This window comes from Martes martes, assembly GCF_963455335.1.
Source record: "Martes martes genome assembly, chromosome: 14".
Classification (NCBI taxonomy): domain Eukaryota; kingdom Metazoa; phylum Chordata; class Mammalia; order Carnivora; family Mustelidae; genus Martes; species Martes martes.
The window spans coordinates 31,569,041-31,590,236 of NC_137902.1; the positions used below are offsets into that span (position 1 = coordinate 31,569,041).

At 37.7% G+C, this 21,196-nt stretch overlaps 1 protein-coding gene across 1 annotated transcript in view; it reads right to left on the minus strand.

Annotated features, from left to right (window-relative positions):
* Window positions 1-21,196, minus strand: part of CC2D2B (coiled-coil and C2 domain containing 2B) — a gene marked incomplete at its 3' end in the record, with an annotated part of 111,545 nt that overhangs the window by 23,144 nt on the left and 67,205 nt on the right. The window contains exons 20-25 of the mRNA XM_080823286.1: window positions 20,656-20,748; window positions 20,245-20,336; window positions 19,029-19,199; window positions 11,084-11,180; window positions 10,183-10,292; window positions 3,598-3,694 (exon numbers count right to left, since the gene is read on the minus strand). Of these exons, the coding sequence (XP_080679412.1) occupies window positions 3,598-3,694; window positions 10,183-10,292; window positions 11,084-11,180; window positions 19,029-19,199; window positions 20,245-20,336; window positions 20,656-20,748 (660 nt within the window). The remainder of the gene's footprint in view (window positions 1-3,597; window positions 3,695-10,182; window positions 10,293-11,083; window positions 11,181-19,028; window positions 19,200-20,244; window positions 20,337-20,655; window positions 20,749-21,196) is intronic.

Here is a 21,196-nt window from a genome sequence, read left to right on the forward strand (position 1 = left end):
TAAGTAATATTACAGATGACTCCCACAAACAATGTAGAGAGAAATAAGCCACTCACAGATGGATGCATATTGTACGAGATTTCAACCATACAAAATTAAAAAATAAGTAATACCTAATCTATGTTGTTAGAAGCTAGGATAGTGTCCATCGACAGATGAATGGATAAAGAAGATGTGACAGACACACAGACACATACACACATATGCACGTGCAATGGAGTATTACGCAGCCATCAAAAACGAAATCTTGCCATTTGCAACACCACAGATAGAACTAGAGGGTATTATGCTAAGTGAAATAAGTCAATCAGAGAAAGACAATTATCATATGATCTCACTGATAGGTGTAATTTAAGAAATAAGCCATAGGGTCGTAAGGGAAGAGAGGAAAAAATGAAATAAGATGAAACCAGAGAGGGAGACAAACCATAATAGACTCAGTCTTAGGAAACAAACTGAGGGTGGCTGGAGGGGAGGGGGGTAAGTAGGTGATGGACATTAGGGAGGGTATGTGTTGTGGTGAGCAGTGTATATTGCACAAGACTGATTGATGAATCACAGACCTGTACCCCTGAGACAAATAATACATTATATGTTAATTAATTGAATTTAAATTTTTTAAAAAGCTAGGATAGTTACTCATGGGGAGGAAGCAACTTGGAGAGAGCACAAAAGAGGCTTCGGGGGTGATACTAGCAATATTTGGTTTCATGTTCTGAAGCAATGACAGTTTTTTTCCTTTTTAGCCTTTTGTCTCTACTATTTATTTTCTCTTGGACAGAAAGCAAGATGTTTGCCAGAATGAGTTTGTCAATACAAATATAATGAAGAAACCTGGAGTTGAGTCTCTAGCATCTGAATAATCTAAACTTATCTGAAGTGGTCTGCAAACTTTAGAAAAGCATATAATTAAAATTAAACTTCAAAAAAATATTTTAAAGAGTTACGTTTTTCAAAAATCATAGTACCAATTATTAAAAATCACAAAAGCACTTTGGTTACAATGCAATAAAACTAGAATTTATTTTTCTAAGATTTTATTTATTTATTTGAGAGAAAGAGGGGGAGTGGCAGAGGGAGAGGAAGAAGTAGACTCCCCACTGAGCAGGGAGCCCCTGAACCAGGGCTCAATTCCACGACCCTGGGATCATGACCTGAGCCAAAGGCAGACACTTAACCCACCGGGACCCCTAAAAACTAGAATTTAAAATCAAAACTTTACATTAGAGTCACTCAAACATTTGGAAATATAAGAGTGAATATAGTATTAAATAACTAGTAGGTCAAGAAAGATAAATGTAATAAAAATACATAGAAAATAACACAAAATAAAAATAACCTAACATAAAAGATCTAGTCTAAGACATTTTAGAGATAAATTCATGGCCTCAAAATATTACCACTACTATGAAAGAGAGATTGATTAAAAATTCATTTTGGTCCACTCTTTCATTCCCAGTGCTAAAAATAGGCCACATGTCTGTGAGACTTCCAAGTCCTCTGCTTCCTGCTAACAAATTAAATAATGAAGGGAAAACCCACAGGAAGTAAGAAATAGTTGATAGCAGGAAGAAAAAATATGCAGGGAAAAGAGGAAAATCAAGGCATGGAAAGAAACTAGTTTCTAAAGAAGAGTGATGGATGATAAACTAAAACCTTCTTTTAACTGGGTGTTCAACTTGGGACTCATTCTAGGTCTGGTCTTCTTTGAGAAAATGGAATGTTTGAGCCTATCCATACCTTGTAACCCAGTGCATGAGAGGAAGGCAAGAATACAGGCCAGGCCCTTTCCTTTCCTTATAAAGAGCATGCCAATGTTGTCATGTATGTCTGATACCTGAAGCGTATGGATTCCATTCACTAACACCACAAAGCACTTATAAGAACTGAACTATTAGTCAACTACACTTGTGGTCAAACGATCATTGAGATAATGCACTTCTGAAAGAGAAAGTCTGTTAGGCATTCTTTTGGGTTTCCCAAGTTCTACCTATCATCAGTTTAGATATTCAGAAACTACTCAGCTTAACTCCTTGGAGAATAACCATCACCAGGGCACCTGGGTGGCTCAGTCTGTTAAGCGTCTGCCTTTAGCTCAGGTCATGATCCCAGGGTCCTGGAATTGAGCCCTGCATTGGGCTCGCTGCTCAGCAGAGATCCTGCTTCTCCCTCTCTCTTGGCTTCTCCCTCTCCCTCTGCTTCTCCCTAGGCTTGTGCACTCTCGCTCTCTATCAAATAAGTAAATGAAATCTTAAAAAAAAAAAAAAAGAATAGCCATCACCAAATTACACCTCAATATTTTTACCTTCAGCCTTTATGAAGAATTGATAGAAATGTTTTAATAAAAATGTGTGTCTGCATCTCCTGGAAAATTAAACTGGAAGACCTCGACATTATGTCTCTTAGTAGTTCTTAGAGAAGTCTCATTCCTGAACCATACCTGAAATCTCATTCAACTTCTCTCCCTCTGATCCCCAATCCCTCCAGACAGAATTAGTTGCTCCTTCAACTAATTGTCATAGGATTTGATGGGCATTTATATTAGAGCATGTAATCAGAGTCCCCAAAGAGGGACTCTATAATACCTCTATAATGGATCTGCATCTTTATACTTCTGCTGCCAAGCTTAGTAGGAGGGAAGCTAACATTTATTTGAGAGCTTGCACTAAGCGTTGTTATGAGCTTTCGCATATCTATGAGGAAGACGTTCAGTAATTTTAAAAATTTCATTGCAAAGGGGCGCCTGGGTGGCTCAGTTGGTTAAGGGTCTGTTTTTAGCTTAGGTCAGGATCCTGGAGTCCTGGGATGGAGCCCCACATCAGGCTCCCTGCTCAGTGGGGGTGTGTTTATCCCTCTCCACCATCCCCCTCATGTTTTCTGCTTGGGATCCCCTCTCTCTCTCTACTTCCTCCTGTTCATGTGCATGCACACATATATGCTCTCTCTCTCTCAAATAGACAAATAAAATCTTTTTAAAAAATAAATAAAATCTGATTGACTAGAACAGGGTTTTAATCCTATGAATAATTTGGTGTCTTCAGCAGAAGTGGTGTATTTTCTTTGATCAGACAGTGAGAAATATATAACCCATTTTCATTTTGTTTCATTTATCTTGGCTACCAGGAAGCTCACACTCGAATGTTATGTTTAAATGCAGAAACCAGCTTCTCCCAAATTCCTGGTATATTTACCCCTCCTCCTCCTATATGTGGTTTATGATCTCTGTTATTTTTTAACTGACTTGCCATATGTCTGATTTTTTTATAAAGATTTTATTTATTTATTTGACAGACAGAGACCACAAGTAGGCAGAGAGGCAGAGAGAGAGGGGGAAGCAGGCTCCCTGCTGAGCAGAGAGCCTGATGCGGGGCTTGATCCCAGGACCCTGAGATCATGATCTGAGCCGAAGGCAGAGGTTTAACCCACTGAGCCACCCAGGTGCCCCTGTCTGATTTTATTTCATGTTACCCCAAATCCTTTTTAGAAAATGCTGGAAATAGACATTGCCTCTAAAAGCAAATTTACAAATATGTTACTAGATTTCATTCAGTTTGACTGCAGAATCAGTTCAACAGTATTATAATTATTCTAATTTACCTCATGTTTTTCAATAATCATTTCATCAAAGATGTTGATATATATATTATCTTTTATTTTAGATAAGCTTGAGAAGCTATAATCATGCCCAGGTGAGCTGTAAATAAGAAAAACATATGTAAATGCTTAATTTATTTTATGAGAGCATTATACATAAAGAACCATAAAATTACTTGTTCTTTACTTTTATAAAGTATAAGCTAAGAAAAAGCTATGTGTCTTACAGATGACTGTTATCTTTCATTAAAGACAGTATGCACTTTGTAATTTATCTTGTCTCTCTCTTAAGGTAATTTGCATGAAAAATAAGAATACTTAAATTTCAAGCAGAAAGACTTTCACTATAGTCATCCATTGCAAACAAATTATCCAAAGGATGGTGTATTAAGATTTTCCAAAAACCTTAAACTCTGCTACTTTCTGCTAGCTCCCATATATAGTTAAACTGCTCTTTTGCTCTCAGCTAAGAGATACAACTGTTTAACTACAGCACTTATTCTCTTTCCCATATTTATTTTCTCCAACTAGAAACTGGGGTAGTGGAACGCATTGTGCAAGCTGTCTGTTGATGGCTTACTTGATTGGACACATTTTTGGAGGTAGCTTCCTTCACTCTTAGCTCCAGCTTGTGCATGGAAACGCGAACCTTGATCAAACTTCTAACAGCTAAGAGAAATTAAATAACTTGCTTAAGGTAATGCCACCAGCAAATGACAAAGCTTGTATGTGAACTCAGTTCCAGCTGACTCAAAAGGCCAGGCTCTTTTCACTATACCATCTGCCATTGACATTACTTATTGAAGCTTGTTGCTAAGGAAGCAACTATTTCAAGGGATCTCCAAATGTTTGCATAACTTTCAAGACCTACAGCCAGTGACAATGAAAAATATTAGCTGATATTAGAGAACAATTTTAAGTTGAATTTTCCTTATATTTTTAAGTGATAAAATGACTTCCCTACCCTGCTCTTCAAGAGTTCCCTTTCATGTTGCAAAGCCTTAAGATACGACAGAAGAGGCAATGAACATTTACAACAACACTATGCTGGCAGGAGGAATAATAACTGCTATCTTCCAGACATTTTTGAGTGTGTCAACTCAGTATGTCCCTTAAATCACTCAAGTCCTGCATTGTCTTGCACTTTATATTCTACTAAAACCTTATTCAAATTTCACCACAATTTCTCCTCCAAAGTAGAGCTCGCAAGGCTAATTACTATATACTGTTTACTATTATTCTCTATCCCATTTGCATGTAGTTTTTATTCACTAAAACATCACGTGGAGAAGGGAACAGAGCTCTTGTATCTCAGAGAACCAAAAGTGTAACTGAATGGTGTGTCTTAGCCGAACCCTCTGATCTACTTGATTATACTCTAAATGTGTTCTTGGTGTATCTTGCTGCTATAACTGCAAGAATGCAAATACTCTACAGTCTCCTTCTCTTTAGTTCACTTATAAGTTTATTTATCTTATTGACTATTGTGTCTTCTCCTAAATCCATTTATTTAATACAGAGACACCATCAAAGAATAATGTAAATAGGAACCACATGATCTGCAGAACTTGAGAGAGCTGAACAAGGTTGACAAGAGAAAGGGGATAGGGCACCAGAACAAGGGAAAGGACTTTGATAATGGATGTAGTTGACAGTTCTTTATATTCTTTCACTCCAGTGAGAGCTAAAGATACTTAGAAAATGGCTAATTGAGTTTGGAGAACAATATTAAGTTTTAGGTTTCAAATTTGTCTTGACCAATGTACCTTATTTCCAATAACAAAGCCTACTTATATAGCTTTTGTATCAAATATAAATCTTGAGAAAGAAGAACAAAGCTGGACGCATCCAACTTCCTGATTTCAAAATATATTACACAGCTACAATAATCGAAATAGGATGATACTGGCATAAAGATAAGACATGTAGACCAATGATACAGAAAAGAGAGTCCAGATATAAATCCCTGCATCTACATCAGGACAACTGGTCTTTGACAAGAATGTCAAGCATACACAACGCTGAAGGAACAGTCTCTTCAACAAATGGTGTCAGTAGAACTATCAACATGGAAAAATAATCAAATTGACCCTTATTTTAGACCATACACAAAAATCAATTCAAAATAGATTAAAGACTTAAAATGTAAGTAAGATCCGAAACTATAAAGCCCCTAGAAGAAAACACAAGAAAAAAGCTTCATGGGATAGGTTGTGGCAAAGATTTCATTCTGCAGATATGACACCAAAGCATGGGCAACAAAAGTAAAATAAACAAGTAGAACTTATCAAATTCTAAATCTTCTGCACAGCAAACAATCAATAGAGTGAAAAGGCTGCCTATAGATGAGAAAAAATTTTTGGAAACCATACAACTCAATAGTAAAAATGTTAACAACCCAGTTTTTAAAATAGGCTAAAACTTGAATAGACATTTCCCAAAGAAGATCTACAATGACTGACATGTATTTAAAAAAATGCTTGGGGGCACCTGGCTGGCTCAGTCAGTAGAGCACACGACTCTTGATCTCAGGGGTTGTAAGTTTGAGCCCCACGTTGGGTGCAGAGATCACTTAGTAAAATCTTTTTTAAAAATGCTCAATAATTGCTAACTAATAATAAAATGTTTGCTAATAATCAGGAAAAGGCAACAGTGAGGTATCACCTCACACCTGTCAGAATGACTATTACCAAAAAAAAAAAAAGATGAAAAAGTATTAGTAAAGATTTGGAAACTGAAACTGCACACTGTTGGCAGGAATGCAAAATAGTGCAGCTGCTATGGAAAACAGTATAGAGGTTCCTCAAAAAATTAGAAACAGATTTACCATCTGATCTGGCAATCTCATTTCTGGGAATCTATCCAAAGAATTCAATCAGGATCTGAAAGAGATACTAGCATTCCTATGTTCATGTGTAACACTATTCACAATAGTCAAGATGGAAGAAAGAAACTCGAACATTCTCTTACACCATATACAAAGATAAACTAGAAATGGATAAAAGACCTCAATGCGAGGCAGGAATCCATCAGAACCCTAGAGGAGAACATAGGCAGTAACCTCTTCAACATCAGCCACAGCAACTTCTTTCAAGATATGTCTCCAAAGGCAAAGGAAACAAAAGTGAAAATGAAATTTGGGGACTTCATCAAGATCAAAATCTTCTGCACAGCAAAGGAAACAGTCAACAAAACAAAGAGGCAACCCATGGAATGGGAGAAGATATTTGCAAATGCCAATACAGACAAAGGGCTGATACCCAAGATCTATAAAGAACTCCTCAAACTCAACACACACAAAACAGATAATCACATCAAAAAATGGGCAGAAAGGCACCTGGGTGGCTCAGTGGGTTAAAGCCTCTGCCTTCAGCTCAGGTCATGATCCCAGGGTCCTGGGATCGAGCCCCGTGTCGGGCTCTCTGCTCAGCGGGGAGCCTGCTTCCTCCTCTCTCTCTCTCTGCCTGCCTCTCTGTCTACTTGTGATCTTTGTCTGTCAAATAAATAAATAAAATCTTTTAAGAAAAATGGGCAGAAGACGTGAACAGACACTTCTCCAAAGAAGACATACAATGGTTAACAGACACATGAAAAATGTTCATCATCACTAGCCATCAGGGAGATTGAAATCAAAACCACGTTGAGTTACCACCTTATACCAGTTAGAATGGCCAAAATTAACAAGACAGTAAACAACATGCGTTGAAGAGGATGTGAAGAAAGGGGAACCCCCTTACACTGTTGGTGGCAATGCAAGTTGGTGCAGCCACTTTGGAAAACAGTGTGGAGATTCCTTAAGAAATTAAAAATAGAGCAACTGCAGAGCCATATAGTCGCCAAACTATGGAAAGAACCAAGATGCCCTTCAACAGACGAATGGATAAGGAAGATGTGGTCCATATATACAATAGAGTATTATGCCTCCATCAGAAAGGATGAATACCCAACTTTTGTATCAACATGGACGGGACTGTTAGAGATTATGCTGAGTGAAATAAATCAAGCAGAGAGAGTCAATTATCATATGGTTTCACTTATTTGTGGAGCATAAGGAATAACACGGAGGACATGGGGAGATGGAGAGGAAAAGTGAGTTGTGGGAAATTGGAGGGGGAGATGAACCATGAGAGACTGTGGACTCTGAGAAACAAATTGAGGGTTTTGGAGGGGAAGGGGTTGGGTGGTTGGGTGATAAACCACCCAATAAACCAGTCACAAAAAGACAAATATTGCATAATTCCACTTTCATGAGACGTCTAAATTAGTTAAAGTCATAAAATCAAAGAGTGGAATATTGGTTGCCAGGGGCTGGGAAAAGGGAAATGGGAGTTTCTCACCAATAGGCATAAAGTTTCAGTTAAGAAAGATGAATAAGCTCTAGGGATCAGCTGTACAACATTGTACCTATAGTCAACTATAATATACTGCATACTTTAAAAATCTGTTAATAGGGGAGATACCATGTTAAGTGTTCTTTCCAAGTTAACAAAAAATGAATAGAGTTGAGTAAAGCAAATTACCCTCTGTAGTACTGGCTCACTTGATTGTGAGGTAGCCAAGTCCAAAATCTGCAGGGTATACCAGCAGGCTGGAAGCCCAGGGAAGAGTTGCTATTCAAGTCTTCCCAGGAGGGAGGTTAAGTCTTTTTTCCATTAAGCCTTCAACTGATTAGATGAGGCCTACCCATATTATAAAGGGTAAGAGAGAGAAAGACAAAGACACAAAGATACAAGTGCGTGTGCTTGTGCACACACACACACACACACACATCCTATTGATTCTGTTTCTCTGGAGAACCATGATTAATGCAATGATATTCTGGAAAAGGGAAAATCATGGAGACAGTAAAAACATCAGTGGTTGCCAGGTCCCAAGGGAAGGATGAAGGGATAAATAGATGAAGCAGAGAATATTTTTAGGTAGTAAAACTATGCTATATGGTATTAGTGGTGGGTATATGTCGTTATATATTTGTCAAAACCCATAAAATGTATGACATGAGAGGGAACTCTGAAGTAATGGTTGATAATGATGCATCAACATTGGTTCGTGGATTGTAACAAACATACCACACTGATGCTGAGGGAGGCTTTGTGTGTATTGTGAGAAAGGTATATGTAAGAACTCTCTGTACTTTCTACTCAATTTACTGTGAGCCCAAAACTGTTCTAAAAAATAAAGTCTGTCAAATTTTTTAAGTGGGAAAAAACTCAATCTCATTAGAAATCAGGGAAAGTAAATTAAACCACAATGAGAATATCATTTTAGATCTATAATATTAGAAAAAATAATTAAAAATACAAAATATTATTGAAGATATGGCATAATATATATTGTGTTGGGAGTGTATATTGGTACAATCATTAGAAAACAGTTTGGTATTATCTAGTAAAGTTGAAGCTGAATTCAATTATAACCTAGCAATTCTACTCCTGGACATGCATCCCAGAGCAGAGGTTCTCAAAATATCCCCAACTAAGTAGCATCAGTAACACCTGAGAACTTGTGAGAAAAGGGATTATCAAGACCTTCCCAGACCTGCTAAATTAGAAACTATGAAGGTGGGTCCAGCAATGTTTTCAGGAGCCATATAAGTGATTCTAATGCACAAAAAAGTTTGAGAGCTACTGTCTTAAAAACAAACTCTTGCATGTGTGCTCCAGAAGACAAGTACAAGAATGTTCAGAGCAACATTATCTGTAATAACAAAAGATTAAAATAAGCCAAACAGATATCAACAGGAAAAAGTATAAAAATGTATGGCATTTTAGTCCAGCAGAATACTATGAAGGAGTGAAAATAAAAGAAGGAGAGAAAGAAGGAAGAAAAGTAGGAAAGTAGGAAAGAAATGAGAAGGGAGGAAGGATGGGAGGGAGGAAAGTTATGAGTAGGAACACAGATGAATCTCTCAAAATAATTAAGAGTAAACAAACAAGGGGTGCCTGGGTGTCTTAGTGGATGTCTCAGGTCATGATCTCAGGGTCCTGGGATCGGGTCCCGCATCGGGCTCTCTGCTTAGCAGAGAGCCTGCTTCCTCCTCTCTCTCTGCCTGCCTCTCTGCCTACTTGTGATCTCTGTCTGTCAAATACATAAATAAAATCTTAAAAAAAAAGAGTAAACAAACAAGATTGCAAAAGATGATTCAATTTATATAAAGTTGAAACATCCACAAAAAATAAATGGATAGGGATAATACTTATGATATAAAATCATAAAGAGAGGGAATGTTAAACACAAATTAGTGGCTGTTACCTCTAGGGGCAAAGTAAGGAAATACAGTTAGGTACTAGCTTCGTAACAACTGGGTACTGGCCTTCAAAGGTAATGGTAATATTATATTTTTTAAGCTGGATGGTAGATACACAGGTATTCATTTATTACTTTTCCACAGAACTTACATTTGCATATATGTTATATATACATATATATTATATATATATATCAATACCTATGTAAGAACAATTTCATAATCTAAAACTTAAAAAATAAAGCTTATCTCAATTGTTATTTTTCAAGCAATGGCTCAAGAAAACAATGTTGTTATTGCTCTTTTTTTTAGAAGCCAAGGAAAAATAGATTCCAACCTACATAAAATCTACTTTAATTTCTTCATTCCAGCATGGGTGAGATCCACTTGCAGTACTGGTTTGGTATACAGTATGTTGAAAGGAAACTTCCACAAAAGGTTGTACAGTATCCTGAAACACACAATAAATACTGACTAGATTTTTGTGCTATTTTTATGTAGTTGATGAAAGGTGGAAGGCCAGGAAATTACTTATTTACTCACTGACAACTGGATGGCTTACTTTTTCTAGCAGCTCTTATTTGTTCACTCATTTAATAAACATTTATTGGTCCTATTCAATACCAGATACTATTCTAGGATTGAAGGATAAATGGAACTTTCCTTAAGGACTTTATAGTCTATCAGGGGAAAATAAACAGGTAAACAAATAATTGCAAATGTGAAAAATAAAAGAAATATATTCAAGGTATAATAGTTACACAGGAGAGCCAATAATTAATTTTCTGGAGTAAGGACAAGAAGAATTTCACAGAGAAAACATTCATTGACCTTGAGCTTTGAAACATTAAGTAGTAAGTTTCATGTGGCCAATAATATGGAGCTGTGTGGAGGCCATTCCAGGCAAAGGAAAGTGAAAGAGGCCTTCTAGAAGTAGTGGTATGATATGATATGATACTGTCTTGGGGAGGAAGGAGATGTGGCTTGATTGGTAGGTAAGGGCCAGATCATCATAGCTTTTTATAGGCATTCTAAAAGAGCTTGTACCTAATTCTATAGGCCCTGAGAACAGGGGAGCAGGGAATGAATTGGTTAGGATTACATCTTATAAAGATGTGTAATAGAAAATCAGCTGGAAGCTTATTAGAAGCTTAGTAGAGATGGAGAGACCAATTAGGAGTGAGTTGCAATTCAGGGCAAACATAATCAAATTTGCACTTTATAGAAGTGTTAAATACTTACCTCATTTAAGATCTCATCTGAAGCTACTGATTTGATTGTTTCTTTATGTCTGAGGCGAGATATTGATGATTTCAAATAGGTAGGCAGATCCAAGGCTCTTCAGGAAAAACAACATAGAGTTATACACTTCAAATGATTTTAACAGAGAGGAAGAATTAAGATGGCAGAAGAAGAGAAGGGGCACCCTAAGTTTGTTTCATCCCTTGAATACAACTAGATAGCTATCAAATCATTCTGAGCAGCTGAGAAATCAACTGGACTGCAAGTCTACAAGTAGAAAAGTGACCCCCTTTTGGAAGGGAGGCAGTGCGGAGGCTTGACTCTGGTGTGATAGAGCTGACTGAGGATATGGTGGTGGGGAAGGGGCGTGCTTGAGGAGGCTACTGCGAAGTAGCATAAGCAGCAGAGTGCAAAATCGGAAGTTATAGAAGTCTGCTACAGTGGAGGCTGTTCCTGGCTTAAAGGTGCTCGGGTGGTGAAATGGGGCAGAATCCCAGGTGTGACACCATGTTCTGAGGATCCCCTGGGATACAAGAAAAATGGGTGGCATCTAAGTGAGGCACTGTTCCCAGGCATAGGAGCATGGAAGCTGGCTGAGAACACCAAGTGTAGATACCAGCTTTCTGCTCTGTCTTGCCATAAACTGAGAACTGCTGCATGGTCCTGGGACCACTTTCCTGGGGGGTGGCCCAACAAAAGGCAGAAGTGTGGTGAGACACTCCCTGGGAGGAACAGCTTGGGTCTTGCCCCACAGAACTCCCTAAAATTTGGTTTTGAAACTCAGCCGCATGCCTGAATTTAAAAAACCTTGGACACAGGCAAGGTGAACACAGAGTTCTGACAGAAACCAGGGAAACTGGGGCGCCTGGGTGGCTCAGTGGGTTAAAGCCTCTGCCTTCGGCTCAGGTGATGATCCCAGAACCCTGGGATCGAGCCCCACATCAGGCTCTCTGCTCAGCAGGGAGCCTGCTTCCTCCTCTCTCTCTGCCTGCTTCTCTGCTTACTTGTGATCTCTGTCTGTCAAATAAATAAATAAAATCTTAAAAAAAAAAGAAAGAAAGAAAGAAAGAAAGAAAGAAACCAGGGAAACAAGTGTGACTGACTTCTCTATTGTGAGGGCTCACTGAAGAGTCAGGGACATGAATTTTCAGCTCCAGGGCTAGAGATAGAGGAGCCACTATATTCATTCCACCCATCAGTGCTGAAAGCCCTCAGGGAGCAAAACAGCGCCACCTAGTGGAGGTGAGTCCAGAGCCACTTACACCAAGCCCTAGGGCACATTTCCATTAGGGCAACTCCACCTGAGAATCAGGGCTGCAGGCCCTTCCCCCAGAAGACCAGAAGAAACAACTCACTCGAACCAAGTTCACTGATCATAGACAGCTGCAAAGCTTCAGCTCTAGGGGAAAATAGTATCTAGCACCTTTTGTACTTTTATTCTTTAATTTTTTATTTTATTTATCCAGTTATCTTATTTTTTTGAATTCTTTTTTGAATTCTTTTTAATTTTTATTTTTATATATACTTTATATTTTTTATTGTTTGCTTTCATTACACTTTATTTTACTCTTTCTTATTTTGGGATCTAGTTTCTTTTAATAAGCAGACCAAAACATACCCAGGATCTAGGTTTTGTTGTTCATATCTTTCAATAATTACTCTGAATGTAAGTGGGCTAAATGCTCCAATCAAAAGATACAGAGTATCATAATGGATTAAAAAACAAGATCCATCAATATCCTGCTTACAAGACACTCAGTTTAGATCCAACACCTCCAGATTGAAAGTGAGGGGGTGGAGAACCATTTATCATGCTAATGGATGTGTAAAGAAAGCTGAAGTAGCCATCCTTATATAAGACAAACTAGAATTTAAAGCAAAGACTGTAATAAGAGATGAAGAAGGACACTATATCATAATAAAGGGGTCTATCCAACAAGAAGATCTAATAAGTATAAATATTTATGCCCCTAACTTGGGAGCAGCCAAATATATAAACAAATTAATAACAAACTTAAGGAAATGCATTGATAATAATACAATAATAGTAGGGGACTTTAACACCACACTCACAGCAATGGACAGATCATCTAAGTGGAAGATCAACAGGAAACAAGGGCTTCGAATGACACACTAGACCAGATGGACTTACCATGAATATTCAGAGCATTTCATCCTAAAGCAGCAGATTACACATGCTTTTTGAATACACATGGAACATTCTCCAGAACAGATCACAATAGGTCCAAATTAGGACTCAGCTAGAACAAAAATATTGAGATCATACTATGCATATTTTTAGACCAAATGCTATGAAACTTGAAATGAGCCACAAGAAAAAATTTGGAAGGACCACAAATACAAGGAGGTTAAAGAACATCCTACTAAAGAATGAATGGGCCAACCAGGAAATTAAAGGAGAATTTTAAAAATATATGGAAGCAAATGAAAATGAAAACACAATAGTTCAAAATCTTTGGGATGTAGCAAAGATGGTTAAAAGGGAAGTATATAGCAATGCAGGCCTTTCTCAAGAAGCAAGAAATGTCTCAAATACACAGCCTAACCTTACATCTAAAGGAGCTAGAAAAAGAAAGGCAAATAAAGCATAAATTCAGCAGGATAAGAGAAATAATAAAGATTAAAACAGAAAACAATGATAGAGAAATTAGAAAAAACAAAACAGTGGAACAGATAATGAAACTAGGAGCTGATTCTTTGAAAGAATTAACAAGATTGATAACCCCCTAGCCAGACTTACTAAAAAGAAAAGAGAAAACACCCAAATAAATGAAATCGTGAATGAAAGAGGAAACACCACAACCAACACCAAAGAAACATAAACAATTATAAGAGAATATTATAAGCAATTATATGCCAACAAATTAGGCAATCTGGAAGAAATGGATAAATTCCTAGAAACACATCAATGACCAAAACTGAAACAGGAAAAAATAGAAAACCTGAACAGACCCATAACTAGCAAAGACATTGAATCAGTAATCAAAAATCTCCCAATAAGAGTCCAGGGCCCAATGGCTTCCCAGGGCAATTTTACAAAACATTTAAAAAAGAATTAATACCTCTTCTTCTTAAAAGATAGAAATGGAAGGAAAACTTCCAAACTCACTCTATGAAGCCAGGCTTACCCTTGATCCCAACACCAGACAAAGACCCTACAAAACAATATCCCTGATGAATATGGATGCAAAAATTCTCAACAAGATACCAGTTAATTGGATCCAACAGTACATTAAAAGGATTATTCACCACAGCTAAGTGGGATTTATTCCTGGGCTGCAAGGTTGGTTCAACATCCACAAATCAATCAATGTGATACACCACATAAATAAAAGGATAAGAACCATATGATCATCTTAATAGATGCAGAAAAAGTATTTGACAAAATATAACATCCTTTCTTGATAAAAATCCTCCACCATGAAGGGATAGAGGGAACACACCTCAACATCATAAAAGCCATATACAAAAGACCCATAGCAAATACCATCCTCAATAGGGAAAACCCGAGAACTTTTCCCCTAAGGTCAGGAACACAACAGGGACGTCCTGTTGTTCAACATAGTACTGGAAATCCCGGCCTCAGCAATCAGACAGCAAAAATAAATAAAGGCATCCAAACTGTCAAAGAAGAAGTCAAACTTTCACTCTTCACAGATGACATGATACTTTATGTAGAGAACCCAAAGACTCCACCAGAAAATTGCTACAACTGATAATAGGAATCCAGCAGAGTCACGGGATATAAAATCAACTAATAATGAAGCAGTAGAATGAGAAACCAAGGAATTGATCCCATTTACAATTGCACCAAAAGCCATAATACCTAGGAATAAACCTAACCAAAGACGTAAAGGATCTGTTCTCTGAAAATTATAGAACATTTATGAAAGAAATTGAGGAATACATAGATAAATGGAGAAACATCCCATGTTCATGAGTTGGAAGAACAGATATTATTAAAATGTCTATGCTACCCAAAGCAAACTACACATTTAAAGCAATCCCTACCAAAATACCATCAGCATTTTCCACAGAGCTGGAATAAATGATCCTAAAATTTGTATGAAACAAGAAAAGACCCTGAATAGCCAAAGTAAAGTTGAAAAAGAAAACCAAAGCCAGAGATTTCACAATTCTGGACATCAAGCTCTATTATAAAGCTGTAACCACTAAGATAGTACGGTACTGGTACAAAAACAGACACATGGAACAGAATAGAGAATCCAGAAGTGGACCCATAACTCTATGGTCAACTAATCTTTGACAAAGCAGGAAAGAATATTCAATGGAAAAAAGACAGTCTCTTCAACAAATGGTGTTGGGAAAATTGGACAGCCACATGCAGAAGAATGAAACTGGACCACTTTCTTACACCATATGAAAAATAAATTAAAATGGATGAAAGACCTAAATGTGAGACAAGAATCTATCAAAATCCTAGAGAAGGACAGAGGCAGCAAACTCTTTAACTTCAGCCACAGGAACTCCTGACTAGACACATCTCCAGAGGCAAGGGAAACAAAAGCAGAAATGAGCTATTGGGACTTTATCAGGATAAAAACTTTTGCACAGTAAAGGAAACAATCAACAAAACTAAAATGCAACTGACAGAATGGGAGAAGATATTTGCAAATGACATATCAGTTAAGGCTAGTATCCAAATCTATAAAGAACTAATCAAACTTGGGGCGCCTGGGTGGCTCTGTTGTTAAGCATCAGCCTTCAGCTAAGGTCATGATCCCAGGGTCCTGGGATCAAGCCCCACATTGGGCTCCCTGCTTGGCAGGAAGCCTGCTTCTCCCTCTCCCACTCTCCCTGCTTGTGTTCCCTCTCTCGCTGTCTCTCTCTGTCAAATAAATAAACAAAATCTTAAAAAAAAAAAAAAAAAGAACTTACCAAACTCAACTCCCAAAAAACAAATAATCCAGTCAGGAAATAGGCAGAAGACATGAATAGAGATTTCTCCAAAGAAGACATACAAATGGCCAACAGATACATGAAAAAAATGCTCAACATCACTCATTATCAGGAAAATACAAATCAAAACAACAATGAGATACCACCTCACGCCAGTCACAATGGCTGAAATTAACAAGTCAGGAAACAACAGATGTTGGCAGCAATGCAGAGAAAGGGGAACCTTCTTACACTGTTGGTGGGGATGCAAACTGGTGCAGTCATTCTGGAAAAGAGTATGGAGGCATCTCAAAAACTTAAAAATAGAGCTACCCTACAATCCAGTAATTGCACTACTAGGTATTTATCCAAAGGATACAAAAATAATGATCTGAAGGGACACCTGCACCCCAATGTCTATAGCAGCAATGTCCACAACAGTCAAAATATGGAAAGAGCCCTCATGTCTATCACCAGAAGAATGAATAAAGAAGTAGTGTGTGTATAATATGGAATATTATATATATATGCATGAATATTCCATATACATATATGGAATATTACTCAGCCATCAAAAAGAATGAAATCTTCCCATTTGCAATGATGGGGATGGGACTAGAGGGTTTTAGGCTAAGGGAAATAAGTCAGTCCGAGAAAGACAAATATCATATGATTTCACTCATATGCGGAATTTAAGAAAGAAAACAGATGAACAAAGGGGAATGCAAGGAAAAATAAAATGCAATAAAAACAGAGAGGGGGGCACCTGGGTGGCTTAGTGGGTTAAAGCCTCTGCTTTCGGCTCAGGTCATGATTCCAGGGTCCTGGGATCGAGCCCCACATCAGGCTCTCTGCTCAGCGGGGAGCCTGCTTCCCTTCCCCTCTCTCGGCCTGCCTCTCTGTCTACTTGTGATCTCTGTCTGTCAAATAAATAAGTAAAATCTTAAAAAAAAAAAAAAAAACAGAGAGGGAGGCAAACCATAAAAGACTCTTAATTATAAGAGAAAAACTGAGGATTGCTTGGTGGGGTGGCAGGGTGGGGTAATTGGGTGATGGGCATTAAGGACGGCACTTGATGTAATGAGCAGTGGGTGTTATATGCAACTGATGAATCACTAAAGTCTACCCCTGAAACTAATAATATATGTTAACTAAATGGAATTTAAATAAAACAATTTTTTAAAAAGATTTTATTTATTTATTTGACAGGTAGAGATCACAAGTAGGCAGAGAGGCAGGCAGAGAGAGAGGAGGAAGCAGGCTCCCTGCCAGGCAGAGAGCCTGATGTGGGGCTCCATCCCAGGATGCTAGGATCATGACCTGAGCCTAAGGCAGAGGCTTTAACCCACTGAGCCACCCAGGTGCCCCTAAATAAAACAATTTTTAAATAAATAATTTTAACATTAGTTTTGGTGGTAATGGGCAGGGTTTTACCTATGTTCATGGTGACAAATAATTCAGTTACCCTGAATTCTATAGAGTTTGCTTTGGATCTTCTGATCATAGGTGGTTAGAGCTACACATTTGATAATCACTCTGGAAGGGTGGTTTCTAAATGCTGAGTCATGGATTGGATTCCATTTGTGATAAAGTTTTCATTGGTCTTCAGCAAAGGAGAAAAATAAGGCAAGTGATACTTTGAGATTATATCCTTTCTATTTTTGATGTTATAATATTCTTTCTTTTACAAATTGATGATTATAGAAAATAGTAGTGATTTTATCATGTCTTTACTTTATAAAAGTTAGCCTTTGGAATGTGCATTTGTTTTGAGAACATCAATTCTATTAGATAAATAAGGTTGTTGTTTATAAAACATAGGAAAAACTTTTGAGGTTTTAACTATAGATTAGTACCTAGTAAGCAAAATATTTTTCATACGTAGAATTCATGGGATGTGATAAACATAAGATAAGCAAGTAGAGCACATTATGTGCTAAACATAGAGGGGTGCCACTTAATATTCCTGAGATACCTGGGTTCTAAGTGCCGATAATATAGGATTCATACATGAGACTAAATACAGAAGACACTCAACATTCAGGACACACTAAATATACATAAGCATTTAATATTCATGATGCCTTAATTTGGCCACTAAATAGTGATCTCCATTCTGGCCCCACATACCCTCTATTCAAGAGACATAAATAAAACCCATGGAGTGCCTGCAGAAGAGTTGGGTAAGATCTGATTTTTGCAAATGTCAACTAAAATAACAAGTCCAAAACAGCCTACTCTCTCCTGTGTTCTACCTGCAGTACTGAGAGGGGTCAGAGGCAGACAACAGTGCAGGTGGTGATAGCAGGGTCACAAGTTCTCACAATAGGGAACAAGGATAAAAGGCATTTATATGATATGGCACCCCAAAATATACATGGTATAGTTTCTGTGGTCATCTCAAACTTCTGAAACTCTTCTTTTTTCCTTAAAGATTATTTATTTATTTACTTGAGAGAGAGAGAGAGAGCACAAGCAGGCAGAGCAGCAGGCAGAGGGAGAGGGAGAAGAAGACACCCACTGAACAGGGAGCCCAATGCCCAGGACCCTGGGATCACGACCTGAGTCTAAGACAGATACTTAACCCACTGAGCCGCCCAGGTACTCCCGAAAACTCTTTTTTTTTTTAATATTTTATTTATTTATTTGACAGACAGAGATCACAAGTAGGCAGAGAGGCAGTCAGAGAGGAGGAAGCAGGCTCTCTGCTCAGCAGGGAGCCTGATGCGGGGCTAGATCCCAGGACCTTGAGATCACGACCTGAGCTGAAGGCAGAGGCTTAATCCACTGAGCCACCCAGGTGCCCCCTCCTGAAAACTCTTAATACATGGTAATGACAGTATGACTATCCAAGTGAAGATTTCAACTTTCATTCCATTTCTGTATACAGAACATTAATAAAGTGCAAAGTTTCACACATAGGACAGCATGGAAATTTACATTTAAGATAGGGCTTTTGCAAAAAGAAATTAAAATTTACGAAAAGAACTTTTGCAACTATAAAAATTGGTGCACACTATCTTACCTAGTAACTGTTGTGTTCCTGGTAGGAATATTATAAGCCCGCAGTATTCTGACAAGAATCTTAATATCCCCGTCACAGATAGTTTGTGCTGCTACTTTTTTCCTTTCTTTTCTCTGAGGCTTTAACCGTCTTCGTCGTTCAACAAGTTTACAAACTGCATGCGTCAACTGGCTAAAAAGTAAAAAAATGATCAGCTGCGTATGCACAAGATAACTTTGTTTTAAAAGACATCAATTTTTAAAGTGAATTATTGTAAATAAGGCCATTATTCTGAACCATATGTTCTCCTTTGTTGAGGGGAGACAGAGTTGTCTTAAACCCGAGGAAAGGACCTTTCCGAGCACAGAAGAGATGCTGTACTCACTCTCATGTTGTGAGAAAACGTGATTGTGGTTGCCTCATGCCCTTTGGGTACATGGTCCAAGAATAGACAAGGGCATGGAGACAGATTTCCACAAAAACACGATGTTCTTTCAGAACATTATTCATTTTTCAGGAATCACTCTCCTAAAAGTGATTTGAAGCTCAACTGTTCTACAGGCTCTCAAACAGGAGTTAGTTATACAAGCTGCCAACACAAATCCATGGAATTACATACAGCTTTACAGTCACACTCATTTCCCCCAAAACACTGAAAATAAAATACAATAGATTTCAGCATCCAAACCAATTAAAACCGTATTGGTGACACTAGGAATCTGCAGGTGGCCCCAGGGAAGTTTCCCAGAAACATGGCATCCCTACTTCTGGTCCTACCCCTATGGTTCAGAGATAAACAGTGTGGGAATTGAGTTGAGCCAAAGGCTCCCTCACCTGCTGCCTGTGGATTATAAAGGGTGAGATTATAGGCTTAGTATGTGGTGCTGCCGGCAACAGCTTTACCAGGAATGGTTCCAAAACAGGAAAATCTTAGGGCAAAACTAATTTGGGACAAAGGTATTTCTTTTCTTTTTCTTTCCTGCCCTAAAAACTATTAATAAGGGGAGGACTGAAAACTAGTACTAAGCAACTGAAAATACATATCATATAGATGTATCCAAAATGCAATTTTAAAAGAACCAAATATATTTTAAGTCACTATATTTCACTTTATGCCTCGTAAATGCATCCTCTGACATGTAACTTAATATTAAAACAGAGAACTTAGAGAACTTTGAAGGCATTAACTTAAAGTTTTGTATTTCATATTTTAAAAATAGTAATTATTACGATGTACCTTGCAGATACAATTTCTTCATAATCAGCCACAACATCTGATAAGTTAAATTTGCTAACTTTGACAATTCTTTTCATTATCAACCTTCTCATCTACAAAAGAACAAATTTAACTTAAAGAAATAATAGTTTATATTTGAAGATTAAGTATTTACAATGCTATTGGTACAATTTTAAAATTTAAATTTATTTATTTTTTTATTAACAAATAATGTATTATTTGCCCCAGGGGTACAGGTCCATGAATCGTCAGGCTTACACACTTCACAGCACTCACCATAGCACATACCCTCCCCAATGTATTGGTGCAATTTTTTAGTCCTAATTTTTGCAAGCAATGAATGTAAAGGGAGATTAGGATTTCACAAAAATAAATGCAAACATACTGATAATACTATTTTGTTATTGTTACCTTTTTCAGAAAATTGGTAGAATTAATTCTTTGTGCAGTAATAGAATTGACATCTGAAATGGAGATATCCTTCTCTATCTGACTTTCATATTCCTAAACAGAGAATTAAGTTAGTTTTACCTCTTCAGTGTAAAAGAGTTCAGAGTATGATACACTGCAATAAGATGTAAAATATTAAATATTTGGTTTATGTGTAGAAGACACAGACAACGCTCTGGCATGAGAGAAAAAAACATATTTCTTTCGGATTCTCCCACTGAGCATTAGCTAAGAACAGCTTTTGACCATAATTCTTTGCTTCTAGGATGAGGTCCATTCATCTTTAAAAATAGCATAATGTTGGTGCACCTGGGTGCTTCAGTCAGTGAAGCATCTGCCTTTGGCTCAGGTCATGATCCCAGGGTCCCAGTATCGAGCCCCACATTGAGCTCCCTACTCACCGGGGAGTCCGCTTCTCCCTCTCCCTGCACCTTTCCCTGTGGCTTGTGCTCCCTCTCACACACACACACACACACACACACTCTCAAATAAACAAAATATT